The 18238-nt window shown below is 42.8% G+C and overlaps 1 protein-coding gene across 4 annotated transcripts in view; it reads right to left on the bottom strand.

Moving 5' to 3' along the window:
• CDH4 (cadherin 4) overlaps window positions 1-18238 on the bottom strand; it is a 459553-nt gene that overhangs the window by 79762 nt on the left and 361553 nt on the right. For all 4 annotated transcript variants that reach the window (XM_065691453.1, XM_065691454.1, XM_065691456.1 and 1 more), the window contains one exon: window positions 14102-14246. In XM_065691453.1, coding sequence (XP_065547525.1) covers window positions 14102-14246 — 145 coding nt within the window. The remainder of the gene's footprint in view (window positions 1-14101; window positions 14247-18238) is intronic.

Raw genomic sequence — 18238 nt, 5'->3', positions numbered from 1 at the left:
ACTTTCTAGATACTGTTGGGAGTGCACTGATGCACTGACAGGCTCATTATTACTGGAGTTTGGCAGCAGGGTGTTGTGTTAGAGTGGGAAATTATCATTATGAGGGTAAAAGATCTTACTTGATTGGATGGACTCCTGCAGCTGCATGGTCCTGTGACCCCCTAGAGCTCATAGGGCCCAGCTTTACGCTTGCTATACTGGTAGGAGAGAATGACTAAAAGGGCAGACACATACTGCTTACTAAAAGCAATCTGCAACAGTGGCTAAACCTAACGATATGAGACCTGAGAGGAGGAATGGGAGGCAGAGAGAGACAGTGAAACCAGACATAACCCCGCTTAGTAACCACTAAACCCAACAGCAGCAATGGAGAGATGGAAGGAACTGCCTGAACACTGCTCATTCGGGAACTCTGAGCAGATGAAACAACTTAGGAGCGTGCTGTGCTGGAGGGATGCAAAGTGGTCCCAACAAGAACCTGAGCTGATTCAAGACAGAGCCACGTGCTGTTCTGCCGAAAGAGCTCAGTTTGTTCTGCTCATTTGGTTAGATGTGAGCCACTGGCAAACTCGAGGAGATGTGGCTACATCAATGCTGCATCGTGTCTCATCTAATTAGCCCAGATCCCCAGCTTGCCACAAAGCTACTGAGCTTCCAGTTCAGAGAAAGCAGAGAGCTGGAGATCTGTTCGCAAGAGAGCTTAAAAACACACTCTATGCTCTACATGGGCAGATCTACCAATGGCTCTGACATGCCCAAATTCTGTACCCCAGCTGTTTTTACACCACGTGGTATGTAGAAAATCCCCCCAGTATCTTCCCCAACTTTGGGAAAAACAACATTTCTCAGTATTAGCAAGAAGTGGCCTCATAAATTTGTATTTTGCACTGTGCAAAGTGCTTTGCTGATCTCCTTCCTTCTGGCTCAATCAGGCTCTTTTTGTTCTCTGTGGTGATACGTGTTCCTGTGAGTTTTCCTAGTTCAATAAGAATTATAGATTAAAAAATAAATGAATGTGTAAAGCAAATTCTAATGATGAATACAGTCCTATCTTTCCGCAATAATCTGGACTCACATTTGTGAAATGAAAACAAACTATTCAACAACTTGAACAGTTTTCCGATCAATAAACTTCAGGAGAGGGAAGGCACACTGACTTGAAAGAAGGCTGTAGAAGCAATAAATTTTCTCCTTTCTCCTAAAACATTCTTTTTCCCCCTTTTTTTTGCAAAACCAGTTATCATGAGACAACTGATACAAATAAAGAAGCCAAGACTTAGATAAGTACAGTGGAAATGTACAGGAGAAATTTAAATAGGAAATACGCTGAATGAGATGTTTGATTTGGAATTTCTGTTATCGTAATGTATTCTATACTGTGAAAATACCTCTGAACAGAATGTCAAAACCTGGGGCTAATGAAAACAGGAGTGGAAGAGGAAAACAGCATCTATTTTAGGACATGTGCAGCCTTTGGACATATTCCAAAAAATAGGTGGTATTTTATGATTCACTTCTTGTGCAAGAAACACCTCAAAAAAGAAAGTTGTTTGGGCCACTAGGTTCAGACAAGGGCACCCCACGGTTATGGTCCTTCTTCATCTGGGATCTCTCAGACTGCACTGTAGCTTCCAAAATAAACTAGGAAAGTGCAAGATGGTATGTTCCCAACTTGGCTGGGGAACCCAGCAGGCTGCAGCTGCGGTAGGCATAGGGTGAGCTGACAGCAGCTATCCTGCAGATGGAGTGCACAGTCGGTCTCCTTCACTCTTTCCCTAACCTTTTTGCTTCTTCCCTGCAGTGTAGCACTGGACTGAGCACACATGCTCTAGAAAAAGAGAACTATTTCAACAGCATTTGACCTACATCCCCATAAAGGGAGATGGGACTGGACAAACGTCTCTAAGGTCATGAACTAAGCACCAGGGACCTATACTTCAAGAAGCATCTGCTCCCTAACTCATGCCTTTAATTTTGATCATGAAACTCAACCACAGAGAAAATAGAGAAGAATTTGGCATTAATTACTAACTCGTAACTTAATAAAATGGCCTTTGCAAAGGATCCTGTGTGGCTGCAGCACTCTGCAGCGCATGATGGAACTGCAGCAGCTGCTTCCTTCCCCGGCTCTCCCTCGGGCTGCTTGTCTGACCATAGTCTGCTGTAAATCGGCTCAAATTGTTTCTTCCTCTGTGTGGTCTGGGTGGTGGCAGATATATCTCTTCCCATTCCTATGCATACACATTTCCCACCTGGCAATGCTGACCCAAAGATAAGAGCATGATGGCATCTCCTTTCAGTACCCATGCCAAGGGTACCACTCTTTAGGTCTGCTCCACGGTGCCAGTGCAACCTACTTCACCATCTACCTTCCACTCAATTTTCTGCACATTTAGGCTGTCTTTAAGCAACAGATAACTTCTAGGTACCTGTGTGCTGCAGCGAATGACATAAACATATATCTATGCACAAGAGTACTCAGTAGAGCAATGTGGATATATACTGTTACCGTCTCAAACATCTTCTGAGTGCTATATAAAGTCTCCCACTATACTAAGATGTTTTGTGATGATTTACCTGCTATAAAAGTAAATAAAGTTATGTTTTTGGGTTCTATGCATGGGGATATATCTTCATATACTTCATATTAAAATAAAGGAAATACGTTCCCATATCCGGCCCCTATTACTACACAAATTAGGCAAATATACAGTGGCAGACAGAACAGTTCTTACACGCTTGAGGACTGAGGATGGTATTGTTAGGGTTTCAATGAAAAAGCACAAGCTGCCCAACCTGGCCCACAGGATGTGTGCATGTGTTTTGTGGAAATGAAAGTATTAACCACACCACCTTGAAATTGCTATATCCTACCCAAACAGAGACTGGAAGCAGTCACTACAGACCAGAAACACTAGGCAAAATCCTCACATTCAAGACCCCCCCACTGTACTTTGTCAAGTTGACCCTGCCCATAGCAGGGGAGTTAGAACTAGATGATTTTTAAGATCCTTTCCAACCCAAACTGTTCTTTGATTCTGTGATTTTTGGGCCAGACCTTGTCAGTGGTGATGAAGCCACAAGAGAAGTGCACAAATGGGGCAGGAGGGGATTTATGCTTTCAGTGCATGAGAGAAGCATCAGCTTTACTCTTCCACTCTGAAGGGCTTGCTCTCAAGCACACTGATAACATTAAGTGAATGCACCAAGAGCCAAAACTCAGGAATTTGCCCCAGTCTGTGCAGTGTATTCACATAATGAATACCCAGTCCAGACAGTGTTTGATATAACTGTATTAAACTACACACCTGGCCTACTAAGTCAGGTAGATAACCTGTTGAAAGAAAACCATTTCTCATTAAATAAGGCACACAGTCTGTTAAATAAAATACCTAACCTAGTACATCATGTCAATATTAAATCAAATTTGTTGCATGTTGAACAGCTCTTCCGAGAAACAGATTGAATTATCATGCACAGCTAGTGATGACAAGATTACTGTGCATTAGCTTTCATTAACTAATGCACCAAGTTCATATATCACCTGAGTTAAAATTAATGTATGGCATGATAAAGGAGATCTATCAGTAAAAGGCAAGACCCCAAGAATTTGCAACTTCACGTGTTCCCTTTGATTTCCCAGAGACTGCCATCTCCTAGATGTTATTTTATCAAATGAGGTGTTTTTGTTTCAGTCTAACAAAGAACAAGACACATGAGAGAGATGCTTGAAAGCACCTCTTATGGAATATATTCCCTTTAGATTAATTAAGCTTGCTACAGGATAGGCAAAATAACTCCTTACAGAACCTGGGGGGATGGAAGCAAAGGGAGATAATTTTTACCTCTGTATTTAGTTTTGTTTATCAATTATAAAATTGATTGCATCTCTTTGGAAAAAGCTGCAAGAAAGGTTTGTTAGGTTTGCTATATCTCATTCCAACTGTACATGTTGAGTGAAAACAAGCAAAACAAGGTAGTTGTCCTGTGCATGTGTAAGCAGATAAGCACACATTTGTAAACAAGTGTCCCCCCCAAATCACTCCGGAATCTGAAAATCAGCTCAGACAGTCCCCAAGCATGCTGAGGAGTGCTAATTCCCATCAAGTCATCTGCAAGCTCTGCTCTCCCATCTATGCAACTTCACTTCTTTGAAAAGACTGAGCTTTTATGGTTTTAAGGCATACAAACAGTACCTTAGTTTTGCTCCCAAAGTCTGTGTTTCAATTGCTTTATAATTACAATTTTTCTAAGCTGGTTTGATACCCATTAGTAAGATTTAATGCATGCTTAAAAAAAGAGCTAATGGGCACTTGCCAGGAGTCAAAATAACAATAAAAAAAAGAGATAAAAAAACCTTTCACTTTGCCCTTTATACCACATATCATTATAAAAATGCACAATCCTCAGTTTACTCATGTGATAGAAACAGAAAAAGCTAAAACTTCATCCAGTTTTTACTGATAATTCTAATTCTCTACTCAGCTTTATCTTACAGTTTATGTTTTTTAATGGCTGGTAAATGGTTGCAGAATCATTAAAGGTTGGTTAACCTTCTCAGTCTAATTTTGACCTACAAGCTACTTAATTTAATCATTCCCCCATAGAAAAGGACTGAATCATTATGTGCAGACATGTGGTGATGGCCATATTACATTAGATCTTCATTAACCCAAGTTAATAATGTCTTAGTACTAATGGAAACCTCCCCTAACTCCTAATTTTTTTTCACCCCAAATTGGAAATCTCACTTAGCAAATACCCTGCATCTGATGCCAGATAGAGAGAAGACAGTAACTGCTGATGGGAAGATTAAATACTGAAAAGTGGTGTAAAATTCACAACATTTCCTGAAAATAATTTTTTCCACTCAGAAGTGTTTCCTGATGTTAGTTTGTCTCCCCACAGAGGATGGGAATCTCATGCCCCTACTCACGACAGGAACACTTCACCCTTTAAGTGATTTCATTCATTGCAGTAAATCTCAGGGACAGAAAGGTAGAACGCTAGAAAAGCAAAGGCATCAAAACTAAGGTGCAATAGGAAGCATGATGGGATCCTAAACAAGTCTTCAGAGTACAACTATACACGACTACTTGCATACAGCTTCCCTATGCAAAATATGATCCTTCTTACCCATAAACACGCTGAAGTGTTCTTGTGCTACGACTTTTTTTAATTGATCGATAAAACTAAGAAGATTCTTCCATTACAGTGTGGGATTTGAGGTGAGGGAAAGGAGGGAGCTGTCTTCAGGTATGCAGATTGCAATGCTAATGAGCCATCCCAAGCTGGTTTTACTTGCCCTACCTGGGATACCAGTAGCAGTCTGGATGGCACAGCACAGAGCTCCTTATGGGTGAATTTATCTTCCCAGTAAGTGCGATTTTGAGAACGGTTTTTGGAGAACTGCTGTAGTGTTAAAGACTAAAACATCTCGGCAAACTAATCTGTACCCTCAGGTTAGAAAAAAATAAAACTTAGTGAGTGATTTGAAGCACTTTCATGTACTCCTTGTTGAGGGTTTCAAATGAAAAATGGTATTAGCAGCAAGCTTGGCCAGGGGACACTTGATCACATCATGTAGATCACCTAAGATGATGTCAAACAGCACTGAGTTCAGTATCGATCCCTGGGGGACCCCACTAGTGTCAGGTTCCCAGCTGGAGAAGGACCACCACCTGCAGTGTGTGTCCTGTCAGCCAGCTCCCTACCCACTGCACAGACCACTCGTCTAGACCATAACAAATCAGTTTCTCTAAAAGGAGGCTGTGGGAAACTGTATCATATACTTAAATTGCACCCCACATGCTGTAGATAGAAAACTAAACAGAAACAGCACTTTCCTTCTGAACGATATTCCTTCAGTCCTAACAGAGATCTACTGTCATTCTTTTCCACCATTATTTTGTAATCATTGGCAAATTTTGACCTTTCAAGCAGCTAACCTAATTCATAAAGGATGCCACTTCCTAATTAGTGGAGACATCAGATTCTCAGCCTTCAACAAGGCAAGAGCCATCCTAATGAGAATAAAGACAGCAAGCAGTCTGGAGAGATGACTGAGCAAGTTGAAGAGGTTGCTGTCACCCAGAACTGAAATAATACCTTCTTATTGTTAGAAATGAAATATATACCTCTGGAGAGGAAATGAACGGATGCACTGAATGCAGCGTGCACGTGGGCACGGCTAGATTCGGAGATAATTCCTGTAGAGCAGTCTGCAGCCTACTGAGACCTTGCATGTTGCAGAGAAATAACAGAGGTAAAACATTCGGCCTCTGAGCAAGTAGTTTTGACTGCATAAATCAATGAGCCTCAGCTCAGCTGAGCTCCTGCAGATGAATCCTCTTGATTTCCAGAGTCGAATTCAGAATATAGGGAAAGTGTAACTCAGGATAAGATATCCGGAAAACCACCACAGAACTGTGCTTGAAAGTGTGGCTGGGTTTCGTGCTTAACTGAAGGTGTATGGAACCAGTGAATTCATACAGACCCAGCTGCAAAACCTTAGACTTTACGCATCATCCACAAGGCCTGAATCTAATCCTTGAATTTTAACAATACCATGTGATATAATAAATATATTATAACGTAATGTAAAGTAATTTAAATACTGTAACATATATCGTACTATGGCATTTGTAACTGCTGGTTAAAAGGCAGCAAAGAGTGGACTGTTTTAACTCCCTTATAGCGTGGCCTCAAAACTCGTTTCCACATTTTTTTTGTTTATACCAACTTGGCCGTTTCTTCTGGAAGAAAAAACCATCAGCCTGCGGATTTGTATTTTTTCCTCACCTACAGCCCTATAATTCACTTCCTTGCTCTTGGGACCGGATGCTTCTGAAAAGGAAATTAAGAGCACAGCTTTCATAACCACTCACCTTGAAACAAAATGGAAAGCATTACCACATAGAATTACAGAATCATAGAATAGTTAGGGTTGGAAAGGACCTCAAGATCATCCAGTTCCAACCCCCCTGCCATGGGCAGGGACACCTCACACTAAACCATCCCACACAAGGCTTCATCCAACCTGGCCTTGAACACTGCCAGGGATGGAGCACTCACAACCTCCCTGGGCAACCCATTCCAGTGCCTCACCATCCTAACAGGAAAGAATTTCCTCCTTATATCCAATCTAAACTTCCCCTGTTTAAGTTTTAACCCATTACCCCTTGTCCTGTCACTACAGTCCCTGATGAAGAGTCCCTCCCCAGCATCCCTATAGGCCCCCTTCAGATACTGGAAGGCTGCTATGAGGTCTCCACGCAGCCTTCTCTTCTCCAGGCTGAACAGCCCCAACTTCCTCAGCCTGTCTTCATACGGGAGGTGCCCCAGTCCCCTGATCATCCTCGTGGCCCTCCTCTGGACTTGTTCGAACAGTTCCATGTCCTTTTTATGTTGAGGACACCAGAACTGCACACAATGCTCCAGGTGAGGTCTCACACGCTCCTTTTGATGCAGCCCAGGATACGGTTGGCTTTCTGGGCTGCGAGCGCACACTGAAGCCGGCTCATGTTAATTTTCTCATCGACCAGCACCCCCAAGTCCTTCTCTGCAGGGCCGCTCTGAATCTCTTCTTTGCCCAATCTGTAGCTGTGCCTGGGATTGCTCCAACCCAAGTGTAGGACCTTGCACTTGTCGTGGTTAAACTTCATAAGGTTGGCATCAGCCCACCTCACAAGCGTGTCAAGGTCCCTCTGGATGGCATCCCTTCCCTCCAGCGTATCAACCGAACCACACAGCTTGGTATCATCGGCAAACTTGCTGAGGGCGCACTCAATCCCACTGTCCATGACACCAACAAAGATGTTAAACAAGACTGGTCCCAACACCGATCCCTGAGGGACACCACTCGTTACTGGTCTCCAACCGGACATTGAGCCATTGACCACAACTGTTTGTGTGTGGCCATCCAGCCAGTTCTTTATCCACCGAGTGGTCCATCCATCAAATTGATATCTCTCCAATTTAGAGAGAAGGATGTTGTGTGGGACAGTGTCAAACACTTTGCACAAGTCCAGGTAGATGACATCAACTGCTTTACCCTTGTCCATCAGTTCTGTAGCCCCATCATAGAAGGCCACCATGTGGCTGCAGAAAAATGATTCCTTATCTTAAAATTGTTCTTGGCTGAGCAAAAGAACTTAAAAAAGAATACTGTGCATCTAAAGTCTGTGTGTAATGTGTGAGAGAATACATGGGTTGGACAAAGACATTTCTAACAGCAGATAAACTGCAAGGATAAGAGTAGCACCTATCCAAGCTGCAGAAGATGGCACTGCATTGATAGGTGTATTTAGGCTTGTGATGAACCCAGAAATAATGCACTCAGCATGTGAAGAGCTCTTGGATGACTGGCAGAATCTGTCGAAAACTACTCTGGCTCTTGAAGATTTTACCATTTTAACTTTACATAATCTCTCTGTCTCAGGGCATTGGGATTATTTCTAGGTTCTACTGCTATCAACACCCTGGTTGCCCTGTGCCAGCGGCCAAGTCATCCGAGGTCCGCCAACCTGTTCAGGTGCTCTGTTGAATTAGGTCCTCCCTAACTGCTCAAATTAATTTGCCTCCAGCTGGTAAAAGAATATTTAATGTTTTAATTATGAGCAGCGCTATGGTGGTTTTGGAATGGTTTTTACTGGAAGAAAGGGGTTTTCACTCAGCGTCCTATTAATTTTTAAAGATGAAGCATCTTCTCTTCAGATCTCCAGCACTGCTGCTTTCATTTCCTCCCCTGCCACCCAGCAACACTCGCTCTGTTCCTTCACTGAAAGAGCAACCTGCAGGACGCGAGTCATCTCTTTCTGAATTGTACTGTGTAGGTTGGAGAAGAGGAACAAGCCAGAACAGCAGAATACAAATTCTCCACATGAATATATATACAAACACAACTATATGCCTTAAAAGATTAATTTCACAAGCCTTAAATTGCAGTTTAATTTGAAAACTAATTCAGCCTCATAATTGGCTTTCCGTTCAAATCACTGAGGCTAAAGATTTAAATTCTTAATATTCAGATGACTTTCAAGTTTCTGGCCCCATCTGTGCATTAGTCCATGGTGCTAATCTCTGAGGGAATCTCTGCTGGCAGAGAAATAAAATAAACAAACTGGGACACTAGTAGAATAATCGGCTTTTAAAATCCTTGGTTTTTTATATAGTGCTTGTTTTTATGAGATTTCTTTTAACTTAATTTGCCACATATAGATTTGGCTCCCAGCTATTCCATTTTTCACATGGCATGCCATCAACAATTATTGTATCAGAGTTCCATGAAATCAGGAGAAGACTGGGAGGTTTTAAATGACAACATTCCTCATGGAGGAAATACTAATATTCCTTTGTTTTGGAGGACTGTCCGTACTTAGTATCATTCACACCGCTCCCAGGGAGGGTGGCAGGAGGAAACTATCCTACACAGCAACATGAGAAAGAAAGAGCTGGATGAAACTCTAGTTTAAAAGAAGCTACTTGGACTTCTGCTTTTGACTTGAAAGATGTATTCAGAAAGTTAGTGAAGTGGAAAGGATGAATGGGAATGGAAAAGGCCAGTCTGACAAGAACAAATTGTTTTGGAGAGATGTGTTAATTTCTGACAATCTTTCTGTTAAAACAAAATAGATACAACTCAGAGCAAAGCACTCGAGTCGCTGCAGTGCATTTCACATTGACCTTTTCAGAACTGAACGCTTCAGTTAAGTGAGACATCCACATTCTACCATAAGGTACATTTTGTGGTGGTTATATCAAAGCTGAGCTTCTGCAGTGAACAAAACAACTTCTCTCCATCATGTTTTTGTTTCGTGATTAACTTCCCCCTTTTTCTTTTACATTTAAGCATTTTCATTCTATCTTATTGAGCAAAACCTGTAGAATTTCTTCTGAAACAGCACTCCCCACAGACACCCCTGGGATGCTGCAAGCTCAGAGGTACAAGTGCAGGGCTGGGCTTACAGCAGGCAGTAATTGGTGTTGTAGACTCCAAGCACCAGCTCCTTTCTGCTGTAAGGTGGTGGAGCTTGCACATTGCAGCTCAGAGACATGGGCTTTGAAAAGGCAGCAGAATCCTCACAGGGCAGGCAGCGCTGGGCAGTGAAGCTGTGCAACCCGTCCCGCTTTATCAGCGCTTGAAAGGCAACTTCTGCAGCTCCAGGAGAACTTTGCTGATTAAGGCTGCCAGAGGGACCAGGGGGATTTCAGCTCGAGCTTGCAGCTGCATTTTTAAAACTCGGCTGTGTTCTTCATATAGAGGCAAAGTTCAGAGAGGCAGAACATTATTCAATATGAGTAAAACACGGTCTTTTAAGATACACTTTCAAACAGTGTCGTGTTAAATCAAAACGGCTCGTGGAGGGAGAGAGTAAAGGAAGAAACATGGTCTTTTGGAAAAGAAAACCCTGCATCACTATTCCTGTTCTGCATTTTTGGAAGGGTCTGCATTTGCACATTTAAATTGTCCAGCTGCATGACCTTAGGCTAGATAAGCTAGAAGTGCATTAAAATGCTTTCCAGAGAGTGTCAGAAAAGGAGAAAGAAATGCAATTAAGTTTAAGAGCCAGCACACATTTGAAGATGTACAGGGGCCAGGCTTTGACACACGTGTTTGCACGACAGAGGACTTTACTCCATGAAGAATGAGCTTCTGGTTTCAAGAACATTAGGCCATGGTGTAAGACACTATTTCAATTAAGTTATTATAATCTTAACCTGCAACAACAACCTATTATAATTAATAATACTTAATGATTTCTTTTCTATTCCTGTCAAGGGTTGCTTCAAGGGGACTTGCACACTGTAAAGAGGACACTCTTTGGAAACCCAGGCAGCCTGAGTACTCTGCAGTCTGGGAATCCCTTGACTTAAACTCCATCAAACTGTCTCTAATGAGTCTCTTCACCTTGCTGCAATTCTTACAGCTCTTGGACAATCCCCTTTGAAGGATATTTGTATTTTAGGCTAAAGCAAACTTGCTTCTTCTGTGGGAGGCTAAATGCCCAGCAGTATCACACTGTGCCACAGGTTGGAGTACACATCCTTCCTGCATCCTCATTTTCTTGGTTCACTCTACCTCCTTTTGGCTTATTCAGTGTCGAGTCAGTAGGTCACATCTTCCTTGGCCACCCTGCATCCCCTGCCATGGCCAGGCACAATTTGCAGCTGTCCTACAAGGGTCAGAGATGAGGCACAGTGCTGTCAGCTCACAGTATACTGGATGCTATGAGGGGACCACGCTGCCTCTGGTGCTGCTGCATCCTCGGAGACACAGCCCTGCCTGCACTCCAGGTGCTTGGCTTTGCCCTCTACCCCGGGGTGTGCTCTGACAGCACCACTGAACCCTTCCTGTTCACTTTGAATGGGATCTGCTCTATTGATCCTGCTAAAGCTTTACAGGGCTTTCCCTGCAGCTCAAGGTCACTGCGCCCTGCTCAGTCTGTGCTCAACAGCGTATTTTTGATGGTCTTGCTCTGCAAAATTTCCATGGGTAGAGCTCCAGCTCCATATGTCCCGTTTTTCTTTTTTTTTTTTTTTTATTTAAATTTGGGCAAAATTCCTACTGACTTCAACCAATCACTGGCTGCTCACATTAGCTACCCTCAGAGTCAGCATTTATCTGGGATACTCTAGCACGCTACTTTTCTCATCAGAGGTGTGCAAAATTATGAAGAACCTTGCAGATACTGCGGTAATCGAGTAACACTGCATTTTTAATCACAGCCATTATAAATGGGCATATGGAAGATGTGAGAAATAACAATTGTACAGAATATCCAGGGAAACATTTTTAGTCCTCAGGCATAGTTGAGTAGCAATGAACAGTGGAAAATGAATGCTGAACTCCTCTAACATATAATAAGGTTTTTTTAGTTTGCTTGAAGCAAATCTGTACTTTATACATGGATATACACACATATGCATATACATATTTATAGATGCATAGACATATATAACATACTGTTGAATCAATATTGAACACATTATGCCGTTAACTCCAGGAATATGCAATGTCTTTCATTTGTCGACCAGTGCCACAAATAATCATGAATTCTGGCTGCATATTTTTATTCTTGCAACGGCTGGTGTGGCACCTCCTTTGTTACTATAATCCTCTGAAGCATCCTGAACCATAAAAATGTTTCCAAATCTCTGCAAGATCTACGCGTAGCTAAATACATTATTTAGACTTGTCTCTGTATGGAACAGGGAAACGGAACTTTGAGGCAAAGGAGAAGCATGCAGACATCCACAGAAACTCTGTGACCTCTCCATCACTTTCTCAAAGACACAGCATCATGTTTATTGCCAAGTACATGGAATGAGGGCCTCAGATACCCAAATTCCCATGAGGTTCTACAAAAGCTAAGAACAGCAATTCAATACTAATATAAACCTTTAAAAGAACAGCGATTAAGCAGGAAAGATGGAAAAAAACTCAAACCCCTACAAACACATCAAAGACAAATGTAATTGCTTTTGAATAAAACCAGATTGCTTTCTACCTGCCTGCCTTAAAGGCAGGCACTCCAGCCTGAGATACAAAACACCAAAAATCACTGATAGAAGCAAGAGGCAGAAGTATTTTGTAGGCAAAGTTATCCTATTTTGATTTAATAGCACAAAGGCTTATCTGGATTTCAGACAAGAAGAGGATGCAATTTACTGCTTCTTTCACACAAATGAGCAGAGCTAGTTAGAACATTTGGGAACACTTTGAATATTGATCTGTTCTAGAATAAGATGTAAGAAGTATGATTTGTTATGGAAATGTATCAGTCTTCAAACCTTGATATGCCCCTAAGTGGCCTTCAAACGAAAGCCAGAAAATCCTCTAGGTAGATGTCAATAGAAGCATTAGCTCAGGGACTTCTCACATCCCCTCTGCTGAGCAGGACCAGGATCAGCACTTTGAAGCCAGTACATCACCACCCAAAGCACATCAGGAACGGAGCTGTACCTATTATTTCCTCAAAAATAACATCACATTCTGTTCCCACTGCATGCCACCACAGCAGCCCAATCCTCACAGTGCTGAAAGACAATCAATCATGCCTGTGAATCACCTGATTAAAACCAGTGGCCCCCAGAGACTTTCCTATGACATCTCAGGCAGGGGAGAAGCCATGATAAATGTTTGCTGACACCAAATAAAGTCACACGGGGTTCAACCCCCTCAGCCAACAAACAACTGCGGATAAAATCTGCCCTGGAAAAATCTGCCTCTGATTTCAGGAGGCTTCCAATTGTACTGCTGACAGTTTTCACAGTATAATTTATGTTCCGAGAATGAATACACTCAGATTAGTTATGCTCAGCAATAAGCTAAAACAACCCCGCTACCAATATTGGAAACTGCAGGGTTTACACTGCGCTTAAATAATAAATCAACAATATAGTTGAAAAGAAAACAGGAAAGACCCTTATAACTGTATTTTTGCAAGAATATAAACATGGTCATGTAAAAATCATCACTTGTATTCTGCGTACAGCTTACTCCCTCACTAATTTTTCACCGACAAATCGTTTTCCCCCATTTCTCCCTCCATAAGAAAGTCCATGGGGTGGAGGGTGAATCAACCATTTCAGTGGGAACATTCCCACTTCAACAGGTTTGCATCTGGTCCCAAATAAGAAAGGATTATCTTCACACCTTCACAGAGACCTATTTGGAGTGGATACCAGACACTGAGTTTGCAAATGACGAGATTAAGTATCATAGAGACAGTTATTCAGTGTTTCAGGCACAAGGTCAGGGAACGGCCGCTGCCAGGTTGGCTGTCAGCACTTTCTAGTTAAACTAACAACCCTGTACACATGAGCACGGCAACACAGAGCATTATTCTACAAAACTGCTGCTTTTGCAAATTCCACATCTAGGAAGGGACCACCAGGACCCAGGTTCACTCTAAACCCAGTCTGCACTTTCTCTGCATCTAGAGAAAGAACACTAGTTAGATTGTTCTCACCTCCATCGGCCTTCAACAAAGAGCTAGCAACAGCAAACCTCTCCCTCTATCTCAAGAGGAGGTGAAGCCACCATACCAGATTAATGCTGGAATGCCTGTGAAACTTTGAGACTTTTTTTCAACTGTACCTGGTTTAGAGCCTTCATCAACAGATCCATTATAGACTTGGTTTATAAACTCTGGTCTGTTGTCATTCATATCAATCACATAGATGTACAGGTCAATAGGATTCTCCACCTTGTTTCCATTCATATCCACCGCATGAGCCCGGAGCTGGGAATAAGCACAGTGAAAGCACAGTATCAGCAATCGGATTTGTTGCAGAATGAGAGACCATGTTTTGCAAGAATCGACTTCACCTCATAAATACTTCCTCAAAATTGAACTGAGTGAGTATCTAATTCCAGCAGAAAGCACTGACGTGGCTTCCATTTTGACTCCACACACAGACAGTTTTTCCAAGGCTTAACACAAGACCGAGATAGTATTTTAAAATAGGAACTGTTAGTGGAAACACTTTCAACTGGTGCAGTGCTGTTACCTCCCCCGCTGCTAATAGACCACTGCATTTTCATTTTTAAGATGTGGTGAACCTTGTCTGACAATCTGAAAAGCATCTTTTGCTTAGTTCCAAACACAGTGAGGAAACGATTTTGACTTGAGAAGTTTCTTATGGGAACCTGCAGCCTTTCATAACCACAATAACAGGGATGAGTAAGTGATTTCACAATGACATTAGTATTGTTGATTGCTTAATCACAGTCTCTAGGAACAGCAACAGCTAAGGACCCCATTGCTCTATGCGTCAAACAACACAGAAAAGTCCCTTTCCTTCAAATGATGTGAGCCCCTGTGGCACTGAAAATGAAATATTTTTCTCAGGCTTGAATAAAATATCCAGTGATAAAACATTAGAATAACTGGAGCCACAGTGTTAAGCCCCTCAGTTAAACTGGAACTGCGGCTTTATCTTATTAGCAATAACCATCAGTAATGATGCTCGAAAACAAGAGCATCTGTTTTCGGAACAAAAGGGACAGATACAGCATGTCAAAATGAGTAATTAATAAAACAAAGCAATCAACAATAGTCTGGAACAATCAGTAATCAGGTGAAAAAAACTGATAGCTCTCTCATTAAAGGGAACAGATGGCGACTGTAAATGGAGTGCACTGAATGGAGCCGAGGATGTCGGCTTCAGAGAACAACTCAGACAGGCAAGCAAAGGGCTGCATGGCCCCTGGCTATGGCTGGGCAGCCGAGAGGCATTGCCCGATGTGAGCACTGCAGATTTCATTTGTCATTCCTTGTCATTTCAGCACCTGTGAGTGTTGCTGAGCCTCTGTACTGCCACCTCAATCGGGGACAGTAGGGTGACATCCTGAAAGGCTGGCGGGAGGAAAGGTGAAGACGTCAGAGGATGTTAGCTTGGTGCAAGGGCTGGCTGGATGAGCGGGGCTGAGGCACTGAGGACACACCAGCTCCTGCCTCCAGAGGGATCAAGGCCTTTGGTGGCTGGATGAGCGGGGCTGAGGCACTGAGGACACACCAGCTCCTGCCTCCAGAGGGATCAAGGCCTTTGGTCCCTCCCAGCAGCAACCTGGTCCATCGGGCTGCTGCCAGGAGTCGGAGCTCCTGTGCCAAGGAGGGCTCCAGCTCCAGTGATGCATGACAAATAAATGTGCTAATTGCATTAGCACTGGTTTCCGTCTTCCGCTCTCGCTGTGCCTGTGATTGATGCCACTCTCCTTCATCTACGGTGTTCAGAAGTCCAGAGCTTAACAAAAGAAACTGCACACTCTTAGGGTGGGCTGGATTAACATTTAATCAAGCAAAAAGAACAAACCTCCACGTGAAATGGGCCAGGAGAAAACCACTACTTTTTTAAAGGAAGTTAAGCACCACTTTAAAGACTGAAGAAGTCTGGCTTTGTTTTCCATACAGGATGCATAATTTGTATTTCACAACCTGTAATGCTCTTAATACCTGCATTTCTTGCCTGCATACAAACTGCTTCAGTTCTCACCTGTTGAGCTACCCCTCATCACGTCAGACGGAGCAATTCAGTAACTTTACCAGGTAGAAGTCAGACTGCCTTTGAAAAAAAAAAAAAAAAAGAGGAATTCGGAGCTAAAATTAAAGTTATTATCTTCAAACTGAGGCAGCACGGGGCTCTCTCTTGCTGCATTTCCAGCAGCAGGAACGGTTCCATTCAGAGATAAAGCAGAGAGCAAAGCTGCTATCTCCCCCCTCAGATCTGACTCTCCCCCTGCAAATTTTTAATTACATTTGAAAACTTTTGTTTGAAAGCTCCAGGAGGACGGGATTTCTCAGCAATGCACATCTACCTGCTTGTTGCACTTGCCAAGCACATGTACGCACAAACGCATTGCTGCCTGCACTCAAGGGAAAAAAAGATTCAATAAGGAAAATGAAGAATCTCATCAAACCTGCGGTGACATGCGCAAGTGTCACCGCTGTCCCCAGCCCAGTATGTAGGCTGAGCTCTAGAGGAGGACAGCGCTTGGGCACACAGGCACTGGGGTCCTGACTAAAGGCTTTTGGGCAGCCAGGAGGATGGTGCCTACTCCCCAGGCCCAGCCAGCAGACCCTGCACCTTTACCTCCTGCACTGCGCTGGTATCTGGGTGTCCATAGCTGCACTTCTCTGCCCTCCAATGCAGGTGTTTCTGCCGTCCTTTCTGCACACCCCTCTTCCCTCTCCTGCTAGTCTTTTTGTGACTGATATCAATGAAGTTTTCTTCTTTTTATCTCTTGTGCTTGCTGGCATGAATTTTCTCTATTGGTATTTTAGCAGCTCTTATGTGCCAATGCCTCCCTACCCTTCCACAACATGTTGCTCCTCTGTGGGCAGTGCCAACTGCACCAGAGGGAGAAGAGAGGCTTGAGCCAGATGGTTGAATCTCAACTCGGCTCAATGGGAGCTCTCCCTTGTTAGAGACAATTCCTCATTAGAGACCATTCCCAGCAGAGAGAGAGAAAGGAAGGAGGGACTCCAGTGGAGCAATCTGTCCACTAGGAAACTAGTTCTATCTCCAAGGCAGATCAGATGTTACATTTGGGATAATACATACAGATGTCCCTGCCCATGGCAGGGTGGTTGGAACTAGATGATCTTTAAGATCCCTTCCGACCCAAGCCATTCTGTGATTCTATGATTTCCCTTCCTTAATTCACCTTCTCACCTTCTCCCCTGTTCTCCTGCCGTACTCTTTAAATTAATGAGGCATCATCAAACTGGACAACACACTTTGTTCTGGAGTCATTCTTCAGATGTTGAGACAGGGATCATTTGTGCTAGGCACAGTTTGAGTTTGTGGTGCTCCATGGCCCAGGCTTGTGACCAAGAGGGTGTTTGGGTGGTAATGATGGATGGGATGAAAAGCAGATGCATATGAATGCTTTGCAGCACTGAGCAAGGCACAAAAAGTGATGGCTCTGCTCCGTCAGACACACGCGTCATTTAGAGTTGGAAAAACCACGAGTGTAAAGGCTGGTGAGCACAACCTGGGCCACGGGACACATGCCAGACACAGGTCATGCACAAGTATTTAAATGGAAGCTGGTGCCTAGCTGGAGACATAGTTAGGAAGCATTTATAAAGTCGGTTTGAAATATTTACATTGTCCCCAAGAGGGAGAACACGACAGGAGTAGAGAAGGAATACACAAAATGAAATTAAATACCTTGCAGAGGATTCTGAAAAATACAAGTAGCTGGCTAATCTTCAGCTGGTGCATTGCTGGGCTTACACCAGCCAAGGAGCTGCTAGACATGATTCAACAAATATTGTTTAAAAGTATGACAATCATTGCTATCATATTCAGCAGCAGCTACCACAGGACTGAGGTTTTTGTACCGAAGTTTCCAGTATAAACATAGCTGTTGGCATAGAAATGATTTAGTATCATGATTATTGATTACACTGGAGGCTGGTGGTATCTGAAGGTAGTTAGTCAAAGTCAACACAGTGAATTGTGTTAAATATGAGTATTACTTCAGCACTAATACTACTAATACAAATATACACTATCAATCAGTGACAGAGCCTCTAAGCAATAAGCATACAATGTCACGCCTAATTTGTGTGCTCTTAATTGTGATCTAAAGTTCAAATTAGAGTATTGTGACACAAATGGTTGGCATTACTCACTAGAACTGGGTTCAAAATTCTGGAATTAACTCTTGTATCTCTAAATTTCTAGTAAACTTTTTTGTCTTCTTGCCCTTCAAACAGACTATTAC

Source organism: Lathamus discolor, chromosome 11 (assembly GCF_037157495.1).
Source record: "Lathamus discolor isolate bLatDis1 chromosome 11, bLatDis1.hap1, whole genome shotgun sequence".
Lineage (NCBI taxonomy): Eukaryota > Metazoa > Chordata > Aves > Psittaciformes > Psittacidae > Lathamus > Lathamus discolor.
This window is presented reverse-complemented; position numbering and strand designations above follow the sequence as displayed.